Here is a 25,013-nt window from a genome sequence, read left to right as displayed (position 1 = left end):
ACAATGATGTAATAAAAATAAACAAAACATAAATTATTATCGCAATACTCCATACGATTTAGCCCATTGTGCCAAATCATATGTTTTTCGCGCTACGCAACTGCGCGGTTTGAAATCGGGTGTGTGCGTCAGCTTGGTTTCCCCGGTTAGGCGCGTGTTGGTGTGATGTTATTGTAACTCTGGCATCGGTATAGAGCATTTTTACACGCCGCGGGGAGACAAAGCGGCGGCTTCATCTTTGTTCAAGCGTGCGTTGGTGTGCGTCTAGCAACTGCTCTACCGAATAGTGGGCCAAATTTGAGGCAACATTTCAAAATTACATTCCGATGTGTAAAATTGAAACGAACAAAAGGTTGGTTGGTTCATGATTAAGGGTTTGATTCTGTTAATGTGAAAAAGAATTATTTAATGTTGGAAGCTGTCTTTGAGCTAATGGTTTATCTTAAAAATCTTCCAATTTATCGAACCAAAATGTTTTGGAGAGAGTCATTTACTGAAAGGGAAATTAAGAAACTGAGATACGGTATTGAGCTATTCGGTAGGACGAAGTTTTAAAACAATTTACTAACTTTTACTCAGCGTTACAATTGCTTGCCCTTCATTGTCTGTGTGTGAATCACGATTGTGTTTGATAACCATTTATTCCGGCCATTGTATGAGCTCTGTCCTCATAGGTTTTAGTGTGCCTACTTTCTTCATCAATTGTGAAATCATGAATTAAACAACAATGAAAAATATAGTGACTTCTGAACATTATGCAAAACGATGTTATTGAAACTTCTAGGACCATGCTAGATTATTGGGACAGTAAAGAAAAACTAGTTTGTGAAGCACAGTTTCATATTTACGCACCCACTAAGTTTCGGTACTACATATAATTTTTTCTTAAATGTGTTGAAAATGCCCAAACCAACCACTAACTAGTAGAGGAAAGCTCTATTTTACGGTTTTGTATGTGTAATTAAAACAAATTAAAAGGGATAAAAAAATAATAATATATTGTCCACTAGCAAATCCACAATTAGCCCACTGTGCTGAACTAAGATCGGTTACTTTCGCGCATGAGAAGTGAAAATCGAACAGAAATGAAAAAGCAGCATAACAGACATAACGTGAGTGCATAGTAACAAGTCTCGTCCCTTTTTGTCTGTTACCAACAGTTTGCCTGGCATCAAGAGCCTTTCCCGCGGTGTTCGCTAATGTAAGGAAGTGAGCTAAATTGAAAAGGGGAACAATCTTCGACAGGTGACCGGTGATTCAGAATCTAAAATCGATCAATGACCTTTTGTCCATTTCTTGTTGTGTTTGTTTTGACTGCTTAAATCTAGCGATGCAAAACAGTGTGCCTCTTACGTGGAAGTTGTTGGAAGCTGAAACGAACGGTACAACGTGGTGACAGTGGCATTTTTGTTTTTGGTTAGCGCATCGCAAAAAAAAGGCCGTGGCCTTCACCTAGTGCAGTGTTGTTTGATGTGTTAGTGTAATGGTAGGGAATAATTTTAGGGATTGCAATGCAATTGGACAAAGAACTGGCTATAGAAAAAAGTGTGTATGAGGACATGGAATGGAAACTGAAAAGCATTGGGTGGCTGTTCCATGGCATGGATGAAGCAAGTGCTGTGCTTTCAGGTGCAAATGTTTCTATACCGACTATACTAGGCAACCTCGTCTGACGCAGTGCAGTTGTACTGCTGCTGCTGCTGCTGCATTAGGAACACGGCGACGTACTTGCGTGTGAATCTACACGCTGTGCGTTATGCAAAAGCAGCAACTGCGCTAACGCCGGAAGCAAGCAACATCATGTGCATTTAGCGCCAAACATTCTCCTCGAAACATACGCATGATATGTTCAGCGTGGTGTACCTATAGGTAGATAAATGTTCGTTTAATCAACTGCAACAGACATCGTGCGACCCTACGGCATGCCGGCACCTTTCTTCGATCGAGTGTGCAGTGGAAAATTACCGATTCGTTTCGCTGTGTTTGTTTGTCTGTAGGTTACATAAAAAGAGGAAAACGGAAAAGGCGAATGATTGGGCAAATGGCACAGCAAAGCTATTTAAAATTACCTAGTGCTTCGAAGAGTGACTAACGTTTGCTCCAATGTGATCGTATCCGTGATTCGTCGTACCGTGTAGTGAATGTAGTGAACCTTTTGCCTTGGTATATTGGACGTTGCCTTTGTTTAGACACGCTTGACGGCTCTTACTTTGTTTGATTCGAATTTGAAAAAAAAAAATCAGTTCTTTGGGCATATCCATGCTTACTTCGATTGCCAATTGACAGTCGAACGACAATCGTTTCGACGCACGAGCAACAAGCATACACAATGAAGATAAACCGCAACCCATCCATGTGGGTTGATAAAGTGGTACGAAGATACCGCGCCCCAAAACAAAAAAGGACAAACGCCGAACGAAAATAAAGTCCACCCGTCAAAAGTCAATGTCAATGACGCGCACAATTTGTGTTGGAAACGCATGCGAAAACGACAAACATGCCTGGTGGCTAGGGGCAGGGACAAATGTGCAAAAAGGGTATATAGAAACTGCAGTGCGCGGCGGTGAGTTTCGGTCAGCTGTGACGCGCCAGGTGATTTTCTTCGCACGAGAACTCATGCCGCCCGCTTTGACAGCTGGGGTTTTGTTGGTGTGTGCGTCCCGCGTCTAGACGCCAGTGAACCAAGCGACAGAGCCGCAGCAGAAGAATGGGGCTTGTCTCGTGCGCAGTGTAGTTTTTGTTGTGATGTGCGACGTGAAAACGGTTTGTTAGGTTTTTGAATTTGCGTCAGTATTCTTTTGCTTCGATTTATAAACACTTTCTGTGCAAAGTTGCTGTGTTAAAGTACTTGCGTGTACTTGTGCTTGGGGGATCAACACAACGCAACGTTCCTGGTGGTTTATGTGAAGCTAATCATGTTTTTCTATTCTCAGTTTGTTTTATTTGTTAGTGATTTTAGATTGGATGTGTGTTTTGAAACATTTGGTTTATGCAATAAAAAACGTGAACTTGTTTGGTATATATTTAAGTGCATAGCGTATGGTTTTATGAAAAGAAACGAGCAAAAATCCCACAGTCAAAAGGAGGAGGAACTGAATGAAACATATCATTGAACTACAGGAAACGGGTTTCACAGCTTCTCATCGGGTAAGTTGTTAATTATGTTCCTTTTGTGGGTGTTTGAATTTATTTCGATACTGATATTTATCAATCTGTAGTTAATTATTAAATAAAGACGATCGAACTTAAAACAAAATTAATTTCCCTTATTAAAGTTTGTAGCAACATAGGAGAGATATTACCCGTGAAGGACAAGATTTGATCGAAAAAAAGACCCAATGCATTTACATAATTAGAGCAAGTAGATCAACTACAAGTATGTTTCAGACACTCAAACAAAGTTTAATCACTTAACGATACGCTTGCAAATGCTTGTCAAGGACACGAAGCAATGTTAGTTCCTTGCTGAATGCATTATCTCACAACGACCACTTAGGATGCGGTGGAAAATGCATTCAAACTACATCACTGGCCAATACAATGTAGACACTTTTCAGTTTACTTCTATTCAGCCACTGTCATAGAGCGAGCGAGACTTAGTGTAATCTTTTCTGTCAACACGAGGCACACGCTTTTTAGTGCCCAAGTCAAGAGAGGCGTTTGCTGTGTACAGCTTGCGTTGGGTCATTAATGTGTCGCGAACGAGCAGATGAACGATAGCATAAGAATGTGAAATAATTAGCGACCTTCTATTTGGATCGTAGCTTTACAGCACTGAGGAAAATGCATCATCCGTAGTAGCATTTGCTCATTAGATCCCGATAGGAGTTTATGAGCTTGCAGCTGTGATATTAAGCCTGTCAATCGCCCGAGACTGTCCTCGAATGGTCCTTCGTGCTGATGATTGTGTGAGCGCGTTTTTTTTTCTATGGAATGTGCGCTTGACCCAGGAAACGGTGAAGCGAAGTGGAAACGGTTCCATTATTTAACGACTAAATTGTCCTTCGGTCAAACGTATTGAACAGCATTACTGACGCAGCAATGTGTAGATTCGATTCAATGAAACAAGTTTATGGAAGTGTGGAGGAGACTGCGAGAAAAATCATTACTTCAAGTGTGTATTTTTAACTATTTCCGGATGCATAACAAAGTAGTAAAAACAAAGGGAATGTGCAAATGAGGACAGACGATGAATGTTGAATTGAAAACAATTAAAAACTTAACGAGTAAAGTGCTTAAAATGAGCACGCGTTCCATTAAAGGAATAAGAGAAGATCATGAAAATGGTTAACAAATTACAAAACTGTTTGATTTTATTTTATTAGAATGCACAATAATAATATGATCAATATAGTACATATCAAACATTTTTAAATGAGGCTTTTTCAAAAAAAAATCTTTTCCCGGAAAAAACATCTCATGCATCAGCATCGTTCAGTCATCGTGATCAAATGGAAAACAAAGTACTTAGTAGCTTCGATTGGACGTTCGATCGTGCATGGTGCAGTCAATGACCCGGAAAATGTTTCGTAGCAAACAAAACAAAAAAAAAAACTATTCGTCCTCATCAATCTTACAACAACCTATGGTCATTTCAAAACATGTGTTTTACAACATCACCAACGCTAGTCGTAATGCTTCTGATTGCAAGTCACACCGGTGTTCCACGTGTCCGGTGTGTCCTGGCTTCGTGCCTCGTTCGCGCTCTTTCACAAAGAACGACCCGTGTGGCAGGTTGTGCAAAGTGCGGTGGTACGTTAGTGGACAAAGTGACAGCTATGAAGTGTGGCTGTTTCGCAATTATAATCGGCCTGGGGTGGTTTGTGGCTGACTGAACGTAATGATTGAGTCTGCGAAGTTACTAGCATAAATGTAAGCAGGGAAATGGTCTGTTTCTTTGTGTATGTTGATGCTGTGTCATAATGTGGTTTGGCGCGAGTGCAATAGCAAGCAGGATGTAATGGTCTTGTTTGTACAATTTACAATTACTACAGACGATGATTCGCATGAAAAGGTGGTGTTTACACAGTGCTCAATATAAAAAAGATACGCTTGTAGGGGAAGAGTGTCAAACTTATTTATTTCGTCGATTCGGTTTATTACTTTTATGTAAGCAACAACATTACAAACATCATTAATGATCGTGTGTGATTTAATCATAATCCATCACGTGGTTTCCCAACATAATTGGATTGTTGTTGAACAGAAAGCGTAAGCAATGCTTTTACCATAATTAGTGAAAGGTTTACTAAGTCACCAATTTATGTTACAAATAGGTTAATTATTGCAATATTCTTCGGTAGGAACTAGCTATGTGAATAGAGAAAGATTTTCCTTTTTCGATTGATAATAAAAATTATCATCATTATTCTGCTGAGAGAAAAAATCATCGAGGATTATTAGCATTTTCCTTCAATTACTCGTTTAATAATAACATGTTTTTTTGGTTTACTCTGTTTCTTTCGAATCTGTATTCATGGAAAAAATATCTGAAATTCGGTAGTGGGAACGATTTTTTTTGGTCTTGTTCATATCCAGCATTAATCTGCTTTTCTGTTTTCCCCAAAAATCCCACGCTGAAGTTTAGAATCGTTGCGTAAAAGTCACCTGTCAGGGTATTAGAGTAGAACAGACTAATTGCAATTAGAGTGGATTTCAGGTCGGTTTGTTCGAATCAACGTGTTTGTGTGTGTATGTGTTTCTTTTAATTGCTTTAGATGTTTGCTGTCCAGAAAAAAGAAATAAGGATTGTGGGATGTTCGCCAGCATTTTTTATTTACATTTTGTGATGGTGCGATTCAAAATCAATCACGTGCTGATTGATTAGTGTGAAAAGGGATGACCCAACCGAATGGTCAAGGTTGTTGGAGAAAATAAAGAGAAAATTTAAAACCATTCTCTATTTTGGATGTTGGATTATGTTGGATCAATTGGCTTTTTACGTTTTTCTGATAATTTAAAGAGTTAAGTAAAATCATCATTAAATCCACATTGAAGGGAATATAGTTTGTAACTAGTCACCGGAAACGATTGCTGATAGCTTCAAACAAGAGTGTCGATCGATTATTGCAGCCATAGAACTATCGAAACGATACAGTAGTACGCATTCGGGTGAAACAAGCATAAACACATCACACTTAGGTTAACGAATCAAACGACAACTGACCCTGAAACGAGGCCAACCATTTTGAACGTCATTGAATGGGAGCGGCAGTTCCGTGGTGTATGATGGCAAATTGTTGCCAGCATTTTCATGAAGTTCAATGACTTCCACCCTTCCTAACGAATCGACCAACTAGCAAACTATTCCCAGTGATGGAATGGTGAGGTAGACGGGGTTAGAAACTCCCCCTGTCCTTAGTGAAGCGTTACCGAGTAGCGAAATAAACAACAAATCGCTGATGACTGTGGTACGACGACGACGACGAAGGTAAACGACAGACTACTCCATAAGCAAAACATATTTTGGTGAATGAAATTTGAGGCGCATTTTGGCTTTGCCGCGAAGTGACGTCACTTAAACCAAGCAAGTGGTTTGTTTTTGTTTGCATTGTTTTTATCGTACTGCTGATTAAAAAAGAAACCTTGGGGAGCAGTAGATAACAGGGGCTAATATTTAGTTTCCCATTGACCCATTTTTTCGGCAAGATTATTCAAAATTTGGTTTAAAAATATTGTATTTATTAAACCGACAAATGTCTGTCGCGTTGTTTACTAATTATATTAGAACTTATCTAGACTTATTACATATCCTTCAGATTTTTCGGTACAATTTTCTAAAATGATGAATATTTTCATGAGTCATTGGTGAAATTACTTGAACGAAAAAAATTCTGTCTAAATTACATTTTAGCTTATTTTCATACGAAAGTACATGTAAAAGATCTCTCATTTCATCTCATTTTGGAAGCTGTGCTGCCTTCTCTAACCTCTGTGCAAATGGCTTTAAAAGGCCTTCGATGGCTGGGTTGTGCAGTGCCATTCTAATGACATGATCAACTTAGCGATTGATCTTATAATTCGTTGTCCGATAGTGAACTCGTCGTCCTACCACAAATACCGGACTCAATATTCATCTAGTATTTGGCCACTTTAAGCAGCAATCTTGGGAACTTTCGGGAATTTTAATTTTTTTAAATCCGAGAACTTTTATCGTCTATTACTATATCACTTATGGAGGGAATTAAAAACCAAAAATATCAAATGAAATGTCCTTCGAATTGAAGTTATTTGAAGTTACTGATTTAGAAAATTGTGTACTGTTTTTTAAAATCTATTTTCTATGGTTTAAATGAATTAAATATAAATTTGGTGCGATCATACCTTTGGGTGTTGTGCAACAATAAACATCAATTTAAAATAAATTTTTTAACCGTAGTGTCTACGACCAAAAAAATACACGTTGTTCTACGACCGCCTACCCGGGTAGGCCATACAATTTGTATGGGAGTTTTCGTTTTTTCGGATTCTGAAGCGTATATCTTTTGATCTACTCGTCGTATTTGCATGAAACTTTCAAGAAAGATGGGTTTTTTAGTTGTTTAACTAATATCATTTAGCTGAGAATTTTAAAAATTCTGGTTTTGTGTATTTTGCATTTTTTACAAAATTTTCTCCGTATATCTACGACCGCCTACCCGGGTAGACCATACCATTTGTATGGGATTTTTCAGTTTTCGGATTCTAAATCATGTATAAAGCATATATATCTAGTTTTTCGGGGTTAATTGTAGCCAATTAATAATCTTTAATCATATTCAATTTTTGTGTATTATTTTCGCAACTCGGCGTTATTAAAAAACAATAAATCCTTTTTTTATAATTAAGAGCTTTCCACGTAAGCTACTATAAACCTCAAATGTTATCATATTACTAACACTAAGTGCTAATATTTCAAAATATTTACATTTGGAGAAATATGTGTTAAATTCAGAACGCGAAGAACAAGCAGGTTTTTTGACATAAATAGCAATTTTCTTTATGTTTGGTTCTTCCTGAGGTATCTCGGCTGAAGGTTGTCCCAGAACACTTCCGAGAAAATAAAAACTCCCATATAAATCCCATGCCCTACCCGGTCAGGCGGTCATAGATATACGGAGAAAAATTTGTAAAAATGCAAAAAAAACTGGAAACCAGAATTTTTTAAATTATCAGCTAAATGATATTAGTTGGACAACTAAAAAACCAATCTATATTGAAAGTTTCATGCAAATACGACGAGCAGATCAAAAGATATACGCTTCAGAATCCGAAAAAAATAAAAACCCCATACAAATCGTATGGCCTACCCGGGTAGGCGGTCGTAGATATAAGGGGTATCAATCGAAATTTTTTTTTTAAATGGTAAAAATAATTTTAAAATTTTTCTTTTTATACGAAATGGAACAAACATGTTTTTCTAGGCATTTTAAAAATTTCAAGTCTGTACGACTTTCCTATAAAAAGATATTAAGAAATAAAAGTGCAAAACTTACCCAGGTAGGCGGTCATTGACAATAGGGTTAACGTTGAGCTTTGTCGATTAGCTAATAAATTGAATGAATTACTATTGAAACGTAAAGCCATTCGATTTCGTTTTGCAACAAATCTGAATTCGCTTGACCTACTTTATATTTTAAGTTGAGTCGAGTTAAGTGAAACGATTGTGTCCATTACAATAACTACAATAAGCTTTAAAATGATTAAGTAATGCAAGTGTATATTACATCTCTAGTTTTAAAGTACATCTTATCTCATATTACGTACCCGATAGTCACACGATTGTGGTAATACTGCTCTGCCCATTTAACATATTCCTTATCAGCTTTACTGCGTGCTCTGGATGCGCAATTGTTATCATTCGACGTAGTAGTACTACTGTCCAACATTTGTGTGCGATTGCCGCTGGAGAAAGGTTTGTTTTCCTTAGCCACGCTCTTGATACGCTGGAGGTGTCTTTATTTGTTTTTTTTTTGCAACTCCACCACAACTGTCCACCGTAACGAACTTTAACGCCAAGGTCATCATCAGTGATGAATGGGATTGGTGTTTTCTGGAGTATGTTTCTTTTTGCGCGAGTACTCCATCGTAGCTGCAATAAAAAGCAGATAGAGCAATGGGCGTGTGTAACAGCTGTAATTCCATTTTGCCAAGAGATTTACGATAAGAAGCGAAGGGTGTTGGTCCGAGTGCGGGAGGTTTGTGCGATGTGTAAGTTTACAAATATTATCTTATTCTCGGTAATCATCTGTCCACATGGATTGTTAAGTTGTTCAACATCCGTCTGGAAGACGTTCGGTCAATATCCTTACAGCCACGCTGTTTGCAAATGTCTTAAGTATGTAGAGTAACAATGTCGATGCGCTTAGTTCATGAAAGCTTGTTGGACGATATGCTTTAAGTCAGATCACAGTTGGTGAAGCATTTAAGTCCTGCTGAACTTTGTTGCTTTCACTTATATTATATTCCATTTGTTAATTCTTTTAATATTTTATCTTGTTTTTTATCAATATGATCTTGAAGTAATTAAAAGCATAAACTTCTGTTACAATAAAATTAACAGCTTCAAAAGCAAACAAAATCGCTTCACATTTGCTGCCAATACCCTGGGATGTGTGCAACCTTCGCAGTTCCGGCAATAGTAATTCCAGTTTTCTCTTTAGGTCGACGTTCGACGTTCCTCTTTAGGTCAATGTAATGTTTATCCTTGAACGTCGGTGACATTGCCGCCATTGCCTGGGTACGGTCACGTTTTCACGTGGACCACCAAATGTGAGGTGGGAGGTGGGTGGGGGGTTTTGTGCGCGATTATATGATACCAGTTTGTTGTTTTGGTTGTAGTTGGATTGAAAAAGATGGCTTGGTTTGAATGCCAAACAGGGGAAACAACTGCGTGAGAAGTGTGATCAGCTCCGCCTGTTCGTTCGTCAGCTGTTCCCGAACTCGTTGAGTCACTTGTTGTGTGCGGAAGTGGGTTTACCCTTTCTTTGAACCGGTTTGGATGGCCCTGTTGCTGTGCTGTTTTGCATTACAGCGAGAGGTTATCAGTTGGGTTGGTTAGCATTACCATTCGGTGGTAGCCTGCTGGTATGGTGTCCGTTCGAAATCGTGAGGAATTTGTTTCGCTTGTTTTTTTCGAGTTTGTAAAGGAAGAGAACAAAACGGTTGCGTACGGTCATGGGACGACGATGGACCGGGCACGACTATTTCCAAGTAGAAATTTACATCTTTTGAGCGATTTCTGTCTCTGCACGTGATCTCATTTTCATTCGTATTCGTCTTTCCTTCTCGTCAGGTGTCCAAGCGGATGGTTTGCGTGATAGGAGTATTGCGTAAAGCGCAGCATCAAGTATCGTAAGATTTAATTTGTGCCCGGCATCGAATGGAAGCAACGTCGGTGGTGCGGGATTGGAACAGAACCGTATCCGGTAGCAACAGTTCCCAGACAATCGTTGCAGGTGGCTCCATGTCGTCGCCTCATCGCAGGACACTGTAAAGCATTACGTACACACGCGTGAATCAGCGACGAAGCCATGGGCGAGGAGAGTTTGGAGCGCAGCGAGGGTAAGCTGCTGCAGCCGCACGTGGCCGATTACAGCCCGGTCCGGCAGGACCATCATCAACAGCATCCTTCCCAGGTGCCTTCACAGGACGAAGCGTCACCGGACGAACAGAGCACCCGTGATGCGGATAACGCCCGACGAAGCACTGCATGTGAGCTGACAAACTCCAAACCGACCGGTAAGACTCTTTTACGCATTTTACCTTGTACGGAGCATGAAAAACTGTGCCCAAATCACGTGATCATTGCATCACTCGAATTGCGTTAACGGTGGGAGTCTTCCGCGTGTCGGAACGGCAACATCCAGATGATAACTATCCCATTAGTCATTTTGCGCATTTGTGATACGTACGATGAAGACGACGCATTGGTGTTGTGAGATGGAAAGCAAGATGATCGTGTAGCGTCTTCGCTGACAGGCCAGACCCCAACAAACTGATTAAGGTCAATTGAATTGTGGTAGAATTGATGCTGAGTTGATAAGCAAAAATAACGCACCGTATGACTTCTAAAATGGGCATACGACGCGGGTTTCGACTTGTTGATTCGTTTCCACGTTTATTCCAGGAAACTGACCACGGGCACGTCCTATTAATGGACGCATTGCATTGCAGACCAACACGGTTGGCGGGGCGATGAATATGTTTATGCTTTTTGAAACTCCAAATCGAAATATTGTGCGTCACCAGGAGAGTTTGAAATGAAGCAAAACAATATTTTTGTACAAAGTATTCAAACGCTATTCGATGACATTGATGTGTTGTTGTCAAAGAATGACGTCTTTTGTTTCTGTTTTGTTGCAAACCATGTAGTTATTTCCTAGTTATTTAGGTACATGGTAGATTTTTGTTTATTTATATAATCCTTTTCATTGTTTAGCATAATACAGGCTGATGCATCATTTCATTACGTACCTAGCTAAGAAGCTAATTTTAATTACGAACTCAGGTTTAAGTTTGAAGGCGCAAATGAATGTTATGAACACAAATATTAAACAACCATGCCATATAGTTAATGTCCGTTCATTGATGAGCGTTTCATGTTAAAACAAAACAGAATTTTTTATAAAAGGATGTTTTTTTATATCATCCGATGATGCACATTGCATGTTCGATATCGTTTGTAATATTGCAATAATATGTACTTAAAAGTAATCACTCTGCAAAGGGCTGTAAGATTCATACTCGAGTTGAGAATAATCACTCTTTTCAGAGTCCTAAAACAGAGCGAAAATTAGGTTATCAGGATTTGACATTTTAAATTTAAGTGAATATTTTGGATTAAAACCACTCATTAACAGTGAATAAATGTGTTTTGTTATTCTTTTTGGATTTAATCACTTTATTGCACCTTTTTTCTAGTGAGCGAAAGAGAGTGAGTGAGTTAAAGTGAGTGGTAAAGCAACGCAAAAGATTGAGTAAAAGATTCATGTAAACTCTTCACGTTGAGTTGAAACCAGAAACTCACATACAGGATTAAATAAATTCACTCACTCTTACTCAGTGTGCGTATTTCTACTTCATACGCATGTTGAACCGTTATTACATCATGCGTATTTATGCGGAAAGTCTTTTGCTATCAGCAATCGTCACTGCGGTGGAAGTCAGATTGAAGTACCCCTTTTTACATCATCTGTCTGCATGCAAAGTGAGCTACAGAAGCTATCAATTAATTTGTACTTAACAACAAAATGCGTCATTATGCTCCGTCACTCGCTAGATATGAACGGTCCTTTTACCGATCGGATTGTAGGCCAAAGGGTAATTGTAGCGCGATTGGTTTTCGGTGTTTCGAGGCCACCAGGACAAACGTAACATGAAGTAAGTGTAACTGAACGCCATGCACTGGTTTTGATAGGTCTCGGTTTTGAAATGATACTTAATGTTGGACAACATTTTGTGCCGCTAAAGCTTGGGTGAATGGTGTAGGGTTTGTAACAAGTAACACCATCATCATCATCATCATCACCAGCATCATCACGATCATTCGTTGTCGCCCCCTATTTATAGGCCGTAACCCACATTTTAGGAGCAACAAAACGATACCAAAGAAAGAAACCACCCCATACGGTGTGTTTCGGTTTTTTAGCGAGTTTTTGCGACAAAGAGATCGATCGAATAATGGCAACTTGGGTTGTTGGCTTTTTTTTCGTCGTTGAAGGTGGTCTTACTTCAATTGATCGTTTAAAGCCGTTAAACAACATCCATCCTGTGGGAGAACGCGTTTCTTTATCGTATTCCATATGATCCGTGAGAAGTGACCTTGAATTGAACAGGCCTCCATTCATTTGAGTGTGAGATACGGTATGAGATACCGATAAAAAGAAAAAAGAACGCCCGTTCAGGTCTTTTTTGAAGGCGTAAAAGATCGTGCAAATTCTCCCTATCCCATTGAGGCCAATGTTGGTTCCCTATGGTGTACACGCGTGTGTGTTCTGCCATTTAATTGTCAACCCATGATAGACAGATAAAGGCTTCACTTTGCGGACACGCTTGTCACACAATTGGTAGTAATTGTTATCAGTTATCGTTGATTCAATGGGGTAGCATGATCGTGATGGATGTTGGCCTTGGGAGTAAAAATGGCAGCCGTGGAAGTGTGTTACCCGGCTGAGGACAACATTGTAATGCTTCTGTTTAGAAGAGCAAAAGACAACGCGTAATTAACCGATCGATCGATCCTTTTGTGACATATCAATTTGAAGATAGTCACATTTGGAAGCTTCTGTTTGCCATTCATCTTGTGTCTGAATAGAAATCATCTTTTTGTGCTAATTTGTGCAACAGATAAAGCGGAAATATGTTTAGCATGGAAATGCGATTGGAATGGAATGAAAATGTTTTTCATGTTGTTTTTCAGATACAAATTATACGACCGCTTATGTGTTTTATTTGTTGATAAGATATGTATTAGCATGCTTCTCATAATTTGGCACAAATAGTCGATTGTTTGATAAGTCTCTGTGGCTTAACATACAGTTGTGTGCAAATTAAAAGTAGTGTTACGCTGTTTCTCAAAAAAAAGGGTTTTACAACAGTGTATAAGGTCACTTTGGCTCTGTCCATACAAATGTACAGTGTTCTACAGTTATCGTTAAAACAACATTTTTGATCGGCTTTTTCCAGAGACTCGTTTGAATATCTTTCGTTCGTTCGAATATTGTTTTATGTGACTTTCATAATATTAATTTGTGAAAATCATTATCTTTAATCAGGTGATCATTCCTCTTCAGAAATGCGAAATCTGATCAAATCTTTGATAAAAGATGATACAATTTCCACAGAAGTTCAAGAATGGGTGGGATAGTCTGAAAAAAATGAACAAAAATGCTTTTCAAATAAAACTTTAACCAGAAAATAGCAATCGAAAACGTATTATTTCCTTACTTACCTTACCTTACTTGATAACAACATGGAACGGCATGAGTACATAAAATGTTCGATGATTATCCCATTCCGAAAGATATATGTCGCTCAAATGGTTATTTAAACAGGACAACGAGCTTAAATACACAAGCAAAGATGGCTGAAACTGGCTTGAAACAAAAGAAATCCGTTTTTTCAACTGTCAATGCTGTCGCAGGATCTATATAAATCGAATTCAAAACTTGTAGAGAGACATTAAATATGTATTTTCTGAGCCCAAAACCAAGAAATGTTGATGAGTTCTCTCTCTTCTTGGCTTTAACGACTTTACAGGTCACGCCGGCTGGCGGTTATTTCTGGCTTACTAAAATTATTTTTACCACATAGCCGGATAGTCAGTCCTTGCTACGGAGGGACAGTCCGGATGAGGTTTGATACTCGGTCCTGCCGTGTGGACTGGCGCTGTTTATCACATTTACCACCGACCCCCACATGTTGATGAGTTATGGTTGATTATAAGGAAATCGTGGAAAGCCATACCTGTTTGATTCCTCTCGTTATCTTGTAAACTAACTCGGAATTTTTTGTTCAGTTTTTTAATACTCGCCGTTGTATTTCAATGTTATGCGCATATTTTATCAAAGAATATGCAAATAACTATACGTAAGATCTCAATTTCATAATCGTACAATAAAATTAATTCTTTTTCATTGATATTTGATGAACAGTTTTGAGCACTAACAGTGATTTAAATTACCCGTATTCAGTCTTTTAAATAGACACAGAACGAGATCGTTTCAAGATTTGAACCCAGGCACGCTCCTGTTGTTTTATCAATCGTTATGGACTGAACTGTTACAAAAATGAACAGTTTCAATTTAAGCTTGTTTTAAACGTAGCGAGTAATGATAGTGCCTTATCCGTGGTCAAGAAAAAGGGGGGGCACATGTTAGAACTTTAGAATATGGTCCAGAGTAGCGCTAGTGACCGTAATGGTGAACACATGGCTGTAATCTTGTACTTTTATTATTGTGTCAACATCCGACGCTTACAAAAGAGTCAAATCATAAAAATATTATTTTCCTACAAGAAGTGGTATGATACGTTGGCGACATCATTATTGAGTAATCATTTGCTAATCCACGTATAAGTTCGTGCCGGTGAGAGAAGAGGGAAACTAATATGCGATATCGGAATCTTAATGTGTGGCCGTGTGTGGATGGTTCTTATGTAGACCTCAAACTGTGAGCCACGTGCATTAGTTTTCTATCCGTTCCGGTAAATAAAACCACGTTGCGGCGTTATGTTAACAATTGTTGATTCGTTTACGTGTTAAATTTCCATTGCCAGTTAGAAAAAATAATATTATTAGCATCATCTTTTATCAACCAGTATCCACCATTTTAAGGTTTCATTTCGGTTCAAGTTAAATTGGATGATAGAAACTAATTTCCCTTTGCTCATAGTGGTGTGCAGTAAGTTTGGATGTTTCGGACACTTCTATAGATGGAATCAGGGTATCTATTTTGAGCATCACGTCACAAAACGATGTGTGCACTACCTTGATGCGGGTGTCCATTTCCATTTGCGCTGGCCAAGAAGGAAAATGTTCATTTATTTAGCCTGCCGATGACACACCGCTCTGGTGCAAGGTTAAGGTTATCGAAACGTAGCAAGAGCACCGTGTGGCAGATTGGAAGCAACACATTTCGTCTATGAATCAGTACCGACTCATGAGTGTCTTATCCTTGCCAGCAGCGAAATGGTCACCAACAACGACGGCATGGAGTGAGATATTTTTATTTGACCTCACAAGTGATTTAACGATTTGGATAAAATGAGACTCGAGGGGAATGTTCGCAAGAATAAACGCTTTCAACGAGCAGACACATGAAATATTAATTGTTCTGTTGGTATAGCTCGATTCTTTCTAATTCCACTTGATTGTGAAGGACTTGAACGAAAGTGTCACGAGCGGCAACAACAATCGGCCAACAATCGGTGCAAGAGGCACAGGCGGGTGTATGCGAATCAGTCCTCTTTTAAATGTTTTGATTCTGTTTATTTGACCGAATGGGTGAGGTACGCTCGCTCATGCGCATCCAGTTTGTTTATGATTGCTTGCAGATGATAAGAGAGAAGCAATCGTAATCGCGGGTTTCGAGGAAAAACATAAAATTTTCCATGAGAAAATGTCTTAAAATCAAGAACATTATTGGATGTCGCAGAAAGAATAAATTACGCGTTTTATTTTGCAAAAGAGTAATTTACTTGTGTATAGGTAATACCACTGCTGAACAAATACAAAATTTTGGAAACAATTGCTTTGTTACTACATATCAGCTGGTTAAACTCTCACATTAATCACGCGAACAATTTGTATCGTACTCCTCACTCATCATGACATTCTTAGCAGTTTCAATGTGTGAGACGGCGAACAGTTGGCTGCGTACGTAGCATCACAGTTTGTGATGGGTTCGTGCACTGGCTACCGAAATGTGGCTGCATTAACCCTTGTGTTGGTTAGGAAGTTTAAATTTGGAATTAAATTTTTATTTTTTCATATAAGTTAAACAACTTGTTATTATTAGGTTTAAATCTTAGTAATTTGAAAAAATAATAATTTAATCGCTGATATATTACAACAATTTCACGGTCTCTTTTGTTCTACATTACAGATTCCGCACCTAAGCCAGAAGTAGAATCAACCAAGCTTAACAAGGTGCTTCCACCGGCACTGCTGTTGGTACCACAGAACGACAACACGAATGAACCCTCCCGTACGGAAGAGTTGCAAGATCATGCTCAGAATCAGGTTGAATCGAACGGACGGGCAGCTTTACTTCCACGTAATGGAAGTGCCACTATCTGTCGCAGCATCTCTAACAGCACCATGCAACCGAATACTAAAGTCGGACAACCGGACCGATTCCGACTACCGGAAGAGGGTGATCCCGAGGACGGTACTACCGAAGATGACTACGAGCTCGTACCGCCCGACGGTGGCTGGGGATGGCTTGTACTTGCCGGATCGATGCTGGTGAACATTCTCGTCCCGGGCACAATCAAAAGCTTTGGTGTGCTGTTTGTAGAATTTCTGGAAGCATTCCAGGCATCCCCATCGTCCGCAGCCTGGATACCGGCGCTTTGCTACTTTCTGTACAGTTCGCTGGGGCCGCTTTCGAGTATCCTGTCGGTGAAGTACAGCTACCGTACGGTGACGATCGTTGGCGGAACGTTTGCAGCGGTCGGTATGATCATCACATTCTGGGCCACCTCGGTGAACTATCTATACATCAGTTACGGTGTGTTGGTGGGTACCGGCGCCGGTCTATCCTTCCCGCCGACCGTTTACATCGTCACCTCGTACTTTGTGAAACTGCGCGGTCTTGCGAACGGACTGTGCATCTCAGGCAGTGCACTCGGTTCGATCATCCTACCACCGGTGCTGCGTTTCCTGCTCGAAAACTATGGCTATCGGGGTGCATGCCTCATTATGGGCGGTATAACGCTGAATGTATGGGTGGCGGCTATTTTCTACGAACCGGTTGAGAAGCATATGAAACGTGTCCGTAAGGCTCAACCGGAGGTGGATGACGAAGAACGGACGGCAGTAGTCATTCAGCAACGGGACGTTATCTTGGAGGAATGTGAATCCAACGAAACCGATCCACTGGCTGACGAACTGGCGAATGGACAGATGGCAATAAACGTGAATGCTTCCCAGTCACTACTGCCGCAAGGAAAGCCGACGAGCGTAAAACCAAAGTTCGCTATAACCGGCGATGACACTCCGACCATTTCGACGCCCACGCTAGAACACAAATCGCCGGATATATTCCGCTTCAATCCAAAGAATGGACTGATCGACAGTTTTGCTCGCAGCGCATCGGCTGCAGCCGTACCAGTTTCGTACGGCAGAGATCGCGATGACATGCTCGGAGCGGGGGTTAGTGGTGGTAATCAACGACAGCGGAAAATAAGCACCCCTATCAAGGAGGAGCACCGAAACCTAACCTTCACCAGTCAGCTGAGTTCGAACTCGTTCCTTGGCAACGAGGGTTCGTACTTCCGCCTGAACCGGCTAAATTCGATACGTAGTGGGATCGGTCAGCAGGGAAGTGGTGGACAACAGTTGTCGCATCGACCACCGAAGCGATCACCGTCGACCAGCAGCTTCCAGTACATGAGCACCCCGTTCCACGGCAGCACCCTCTCCACACATCAGCCGAAAGAGTTCGCTTCGCATCTGTCACTGCGCTCGTTCGGTGGTAGTGTATCGCGGGGCAAAGCGTCTGCCCCGGCAGATGACGAGGCCGATCGAACCAAATCGGATAAGAAAGATGGCAAGACGTTCTTCGATCTGTCGTTGCTTAGCGATCCGACCTACCTCGTGATTCTGATCTCGAACTCAACGAACGCGATCGGTTACACTAACTTTATCATTCTTCTGCCGGCGTACGCCATTTCGCTTGGGTTTGACAAAAGTTTGGCCGCGTACCTACTATCGATCGTGTCGACGCTGGATCTGGTCGGTCGTATCGGTGGTTCGGCCCTGTCCGATACCAATCTCATCCCCAAGACGTGGTACTTCGTGGGCGGTTTGTCGATATCGGGCTTAGCGCTTGCATTGTTACCAACTGTCAGCGACTACACGATGGTGAGCGTATTTTGCGGCCTGTTTGGACTCGCTTCCGGTACGTACGTCGGCATCACGGCCGTCATTATGGCGGATATGTTGGGTACCGAGCGGCTTACCTCATCGTACGGCATTAGTCTGTTCGTAAATGGTATCCTACAGCTGATTGGACCGCCGATCTGTGGAGTGATCTTCGAACGGATGGGTCGATACCAGCCGCTGTTTACGGCGCTAGGGTTTGTGCTGCTCGGAGGATCGGCCCTATGGGGCTTTATGCCTTTGATCAATCGTCAGAAGCGCAGAAAAGCACAGGCAGAGGCTAAAGCGACAGCAGAAGCATCGAAGGTATTAGCTAATCATGCAACGCAACCGTTTGAAGGGGACGATGATGATGTGCCGTTGCAATTGAAGCGCGATGGAGTGGACAAGTCGCCTGTCGTTTAGATGGAACGGGGACCCAAAAGTTATGCAGCATTTTCGCACTTAATGACAATTTCGCTCAATGCGCCAGCCAACAAGTAGTATCGAGGGAAGGAAAACTCCACTCTGTGAGGGAAACATGTTTAGAGGACACAGAGATAGGGTACGCAAATGCAGTAGATGACAAAAGGTTAGGTAGTGTTAGAAGCAGCAGAACCAAGTAAAGTGACCATATACTACTAGATAGGAATACGACCAGCGTAGGAAACAGCAGCAGCAGCAGCAGCAGAAGGGGAAACGCATAGAAATACATTAGCATAAGTGAACAGTGGCCATCAAGCTCAAAGTGGGGGAAAGTCTAAGCGATCCAGCGCACACAACACAAAGGAATACAGCGCTCGGACAGGGATCAAAATAGGATCCATTAGTATTAATTATTCGTATGGCGTTTCCCGGGAGGTTCGTAGGTGATGTTCTCATCCGACTGTTTGTATTGGAAGTGTTCCTTTTTTTGAAACAATCGATATGTCTCTCATCCTTTCATCAACACGTTTTCACACGTGCCTCACGAACGTTAGTACTCTGCTCCAAAATCAATTGTTATACTGTACTGAACCAGGACAAACACGATCCGTGGACGTGTGATCTGTTTGAATGTGTGAGTGTAACTGCAATGAATGTGTCAGTTTTAGCTTTTATTCCTTGTGTCCGTTGAAATACTAAAAGAAAGCAACAATAACAAAACATTTCCTGCTCTTGAGGAGTGTGTGCGATAACAGGATAATAGATGATGTGACAGTGACCGGGGAGCGACATATGCAATGAAAGTATTGTGAAAAAGAGTTTACAACTCTACGCGTTTGACCAAGAGCCTATTAGTTGTATGTAGATTGTGTGTTGTTTGTTTTTCCTTCCCTTCCCCGCCATTATTTCGCTCTGTAGGTGTGTTTGCGTATTTGTATGTGGTATGAATGGATGAGTGCGGTTCACAATCAGAATCACCGACAGGAGAAAGGATACCAAAATAAATAAAAGGGACGGAACGAATAATGGTAAAGTGAAAGAGAAGGATAGATATTTTAGTACGTTAAGGAAAGCGACGAGTACATAGAAATATATACCATTCAATAGACAGTTTACTTTTTGTTTGCCACTAAAAACGGAACTAAAACAGGATGTAGATAATACTACCGATAAAATATAAAACAAATCATAATCGATCAATGCTGTACGTAATGCTCGTTCGTAAATATGTCCGAAAGGTGGTGCAGAAATATGGCTGAAACGAGGTTTTCTTTGTGTAAGTCATTTAATATTGTTTTGTTTTCTCTTATCGGGGCCCTAGATACGAATCAGGTAATGATATGAGCGGACATCAAACAGCATAATAATAATAGAGGATAGCTACATGTTGCGCATTACCATTTTGAAAGATCTCCTGGGAACTGGGATATGCCCTGAGAAGCCCGATAATTTTCTCGTTCTTTGATTTCAGGTTATGCATTATTTACATCACCAATTAGTTATACAGAAAACAGCAGCGCTTAGAGAACCTCATTGTTTCGCTGTCTTCCATATTGATATCCACAGTTGTAAATCTTTAAATTCACTTTCCTCTGGTTTGACTTCCCAGAGCTTAATTTTTAGGAAGTTTCTGTATACAGGCGTCCCCCGAGTTACGACTGTATTTGGGAACGAAAAAAGAGCCTTAAGCAAGGCGTAAGTCGAAATCGTCGTAAGTCGAGAATACATCGTTTATAATCATACGTAGATAGTCGAAATTCAAATATTCTAGAGGAAAAAAATCTATAAATTGTTAAACATAGAATAGTATATTAATTAATCATTCCAATATCTATTCAATATTTCCTTAAAATATGTATCGAGAATGTATAAGTTTATTCCAACATTTTAATTTTTATATTCCGTGAAGACCATGTTTTTTGAACGGTTGCCGGTGAAAATTAGGGTCAATAAAAAACGGGTCAACTGTCAAGATCAAAACCGTCGTATCTGCGAATCGTCGTAACTCGTGAGGGTCGTAACTCGTGGGACGCCTGTAATTAAATTTCTTATTAGACTTGTTTCCACCGTGGAGGCGCCCAGTGATTTAGGTAGCGTTGTCAGTCTTTAAACGGACAGAACCGGTACCAAATCCCATCTCTACTATTTATAGCAAACGGAACCGTTACGGCAGAGGATCTTAAGGTTGTGTAAAAACTATAAGTATGTGTAAAAAAATATAATAAAAAAAGTAAAAGAAGAAGAAATCAGATTAAATCAGTCTTAGCTAATGGCCTGTGCTTAATTTAACTCATTCGTCTAGGTATAGATCGTTTCTATCATGATTTTCCTCTATCAGCATCAAACATGAATATCTGTGTTGAACTTCAGATTTTAATTTGTATTCTGTTTTCTTTTCCAGGAGATATTCATTTTTACCATACATATACTCGAATGCAACATTAAACAAACGTTGCTGATATTCTTTATTAACCTACCTGCAGATCAGGAGAGAAATAAATATGTAAAAAAAAAACGAATGCTTCTGTGATTATTTATTCCTTTTTGATCGTGTTGTACTATATTACTCACTTGTTACTGACTTCTATAAAGTACTGGGCGCCTCCAGCAAATCATAGAACATTTGCAAAATGGCGACAGCTACAGGATATGAAGTATTTAGTTCATTTTATCTTAAATTTGTGTTTAGAAATGTAACAGTTAAAAAAATTGAAATGGCATATGCAAGACTTGTTTCAAAATAAGTCAGCTTTACCTACATGTGTATTCCTCGCACATATGGTATCGCATACGAAAATAAATTCAATAACTTCACTTTATTTGAGTTTGTGGTTAATCGTGCCAATAATATACAACGATTTGAGGGTGTCGTTCGACAACGTATAGCACGATGTGCTGGTAACTAAAGTTTCTGAAACTACTAATCGAAAGTATATGCTTAAATTTAAAGCATTCTTATCGAACTCGTTTATCAGCACCTCTGGCGTCTATCAGGAAAGTCATATTGGACCGTTACTATTTATACTATTCACTAATGTTGTCTCGTTTGTACTACATACGAACTCATTCCTATTGTATATGTACAATTGTATATTGCCAATTCGTTCTTGCTTGCAAACTTGAACTTGAAACTTGAAAGGAAAAGTTTCGATTTGTATTGTAAAAAAATTACAGTTTAAATATTTATTTATTATTTTGTCTTTATTATAGTCTTATTTAGTTATTATTATAGACATTAGTCTCACACATGAAATGTGAAAATCGAGTATCAGTATGTTATTCAATTTCAGAAAGGAGCAAAACATTGACATCGTAACTATTCATTTTCGCATAGTGGTGATAGCGTCAGTACTAGAGACAGCGTCAGTACTCGTTTTATAAACTTTGACTTACAAAAATTGTTTTTTTTTGCTCGGTTAGAACGGCCTGGCCGTATCAAGACTTATTTCACCACGTAGCCGGATAGTCAGTCCCTGCTACGGGGAGACGGTCCGGATGCGATTTGAACCCGGTCCCTGCCGTGTGGACGGGCGCCGTTTTTCACATGCACCACCGGGCCGCCCCAAAAAAAATTGGTTTTTAAATAACTACAATTTAAACGTAAATATCAATACGACTTATTTAACCAGATAAAAAAATCTAACTAAAAGAGTCAATATAATTTAAACCAATTATAATATACAATCATACCTTTTAAGCAAACACCACAAAGAACTAAAGACACGCAAAGAATTAAAATATATTTTTTCAAATTGATAATTAAGCATCTACTAAACGTTACGACCAACTTTGAAGGATTTGTTCATAAACATTTGACTTTCTTCTACAGCATAAAGAAATAAGGAAGAAAAAAGCAGCAATTTTGAGCAAAATTACAGATCATCATGTACAGCAAATGAGTTTTTGATAACATAGCACGCTCTTTATCGTGCAGTTCCTTCACATGACACATTCGATAGCGTTAATCGATGAGCAGCATCAGCGAAAACGACTGCAAGTGAAGATAAGATATAGCAAAGAAGTATGACTAAATCGAAATAAAATATAGTATTAAAGGAGAGCCTATTTTTAAAGCGATGATCTAAATAAATGCTTACAATTGAGCAAAACATTACTTGAAAGCACTGCCCAAACTTCTCTCATATAACACATTAGAATTTAATTTAAAATATAAAAAATCTTTCGCACAAAACATTAAACAATCATCATCATTTCATCAACATGCAGTCCACTTGGCATGGATGGGACGCGTCTCGATGAGGTTTGGTTTGTTTGGCCACTCGACGGGAGATGGGTGGCACCGCAACGGACCCAAAACATTTCATCATACACATACGCATCGATCGAATGTTCGCTAATCCGCCGGCGTCTAATGCGCTTGTGTTGGTTTATTTCGGACGACCGAATATCGATTCAGAAGTATAAAACTGCCCCACCGATGGGTGGATCTGTATCAGTCGCATTCGACCGTTGTTCGTTTACCAACATTACCCAAAACCGTACCCCGAATGGAGCTGTACTTTAACATTGTGTCACCACCGTGCCAGAGTGTGCTGCTGGTGGGCAAAAAGCTGGACATTACGTTCGACCTAAAGGAAGTCAATCCTCATCTACCGGAAGTGCGGGAACAGTTGAGGAAGGTATGGGTGTTTTGCGACGGCCAAACCTCCTCCGCAAAGCTTTACGCCTCATTAATCAATGTCCCGCATTCATCGCTGTTTCGCTTCGTTTCAGTACAATCCCCAACACACCATACCGACGCTGATTGAGGATGGACACGTTATTTGGGAGTCGTACGCCATCGCCATCTATTTGGTGGAAAAGTACGCCAAAGATGATTCACTCTACCCGAAAGATCCGAAGGTACGCTCCATCGTGAACCAGCGGCTGTTCTTCGACAATGGCGTAATGTTCAAGGCGGCCATCACGTACGTGGAGTATATTTTGAAGAAAAAACTTGAACCAACGGATGAAATGGTGCAGAAGCTTAAGAAGGCGCTCGAACTGTTGGAATCGTTCGTGAAAGAACGTTCGTTTGCTGCGGCTGATCATTTGACGATCGCCGATATTTGTCTACTCAGCAGCGTGACGATGCTGGTAGGCATCAAGTTCGAGCTGGAACCATATCCAGCAATTCAGGCTTGGGTTGCACGTGTTACCGGGGAACTGCCAAATTATGCCGAATTTCACAAGGAATTGCTTGAGAAGAGCATGGAGTACATTAAAACCCTCTAAAGCGATGATATTTTAAAAGCGGGAGCATTTTAAACCATTAATATTCATTGATATCTTCTCGAATTTGTTAAATACAAACTGAAAAGGAATTCGCAGCACAAAAGCAACATTCATTAGGTTTAATTATGTATGTTTTCCGTTTCACTCACATACCTTGCACTTAAGAGTGCATTAAGGAGTTTATGAATAATGTTTCCATTATCGTATTTTGCCTGAAATGTTAAAATCGAACAAATAAAATGACATTTTTTTCACCTAATTTGGTACTAAAAACAGATTTTACTTTAACTCAGTGTATCGGTGCCGGGGTGGTGGTGTGGACCGAACCCATATCTGATGTGTTGTGGAGCTTAACCGTTACCGACTTCACAATTGAACCGATCGTTCAGCATTAAACTAAAGCGATATTAGGTTAGATTGTGTAAATATAATTTTTGTTACGCCATTAGCCATGAATGATTATTAAATTCTATGATTAAATAATCAAAACAAATGATTACGATAACTTGCACAGTCTAGACAAAAGAAACATTTTTTTTTCAAACAAAATGTTTAACGCCAACGTTTCGGATCGAGACCTTTAAATGTGTTTAAAGAAATTAAAGTTATTTGTTCCATTTTGTGATGTCATAAAAATCGTAAAAATTATCATAATTTCCCTGTAGAATATTAGTACAATCATTACATTTCATCATTGTTTGAATAACAGCCTAATTAGAACACGTTGAATAAAATGAATAAAGTGCTAATAAAAAATAACAATAATTTTGAATTAATTGTACACCTTTAA

At 39.8% G+C, this 25,013-nt stretch overlaps 2 protein-coding genes across 9 annotated transcripts; both read left to right on the top strand.

The window, feature by feature from the left end:
* The first annotated feature begins 627 nt into the window (after positions 1-627).
* On the top strand, positions 628-20,184 carry LOC125760782 (uncharacterized). 8 transcript variants are annotated; one of them, XM_049421280.1, is made up of 4 exons: positions 628-1,112; positions 2,951-3,147; positions 10,274-10,719; positions 16,584-20,184. In XM_049421280.1, exons 3-4 carry the CDS (start codon positions 10,512-10,514, stop codon positions 18,986-18,988), a joined length of 2,613 nt encoding a protein of 870 aa, XP_049277237.1. In that variant the 5' UTR covers positions 628-1,112; positions 2,951-3,147; positions 10,274-10,511; the 3' UTR covers positions 18,989-20,184. The 8 variants fall into 8 exon arrangements, with proteins under 8 accessions (XP_049277237.1, XP_049277231.1, XP_049277229.1 ...); XM_049421274.1 differs by having other exon boundaries at positions 2,934-3,147; XM_049421272.1 differs by having other exon boundaries at positions 1,072-1,201; positions 2,934-3,147.
* A 3,250-nt stretch (positions 20,185-23,434) lies between these two features.
* On the top strand, positions 23,435-24,483 carry LOC125760833 (glutathione S-transferase D5-like). Its single transcript, XM_049421355.1, has 2 exons — positions 23,435-23,628; positions 23,723-24,483. The coding sequence occupies exons 1-2, from the start codon at positions 23,497-23,499 to the stop codon at positions 24,221-24,223; spliced, it is 633 nt and encodes a 210-aa protein (XP_049277312.1). The 5' UTR covers positions 23,435-23,496; the 3' UTR covers positions 24,224-24,483.
* The last annotated feature ends 530 nt before the right edge of the window (positions 24,484-25,013 follow it).

This window comes from Anopheles funestus, chromosome 2RL (genome assembly GCF_943734845.2).
Source record: "Anopheles funestus chromosome 2RL, idAnoFuneDA-416_04, whole genome shotgun sequence".
Taxonomy (NCBI): domain Eukaryota; kingdom Metazoa; phylum Arthropoda; class Insecta; order Diptera; family Culicidae; genus Anopheles; species Anopheles funestus.
The sequence above is the reverse complement of the archived record's forward strand: the minus strand, read 5'-3'. Positions and strand labels throughout refer to the sequence as shown.

Bases quoted from the DNA above. Each gene is read 5' to 3' on its own strand.
- LOC125760782 (XM_049421280.1), top strand. From the start codon at position 10,512: ATGGGCGAGGAGAGTTTGGAGCGCAGCGAGGGTAAGCTGCTGCAGCCG. The intron at 10,720-16,583 runs GTAAGACTCTTT...TCTACATTACAG, and splicing joins GACAAACTCCAAACCGACCG to ATTCCGCACCTAAGCCAGAA.
- LOC125760833 (XM_049421355.1), top strand. From the start codon at position 23,497: ATGGAGCTGTACTTTAACATTGTGTCACCACCGTGCCAGAGTGTGCTG. The intron at 23,629-23,722 runs GTATGGGTGTTT...GCTTCGTTTCAG, and splicing joins TGCGGGAACAGTTGAGGAAG to TACAATCCCCAACACACCAT.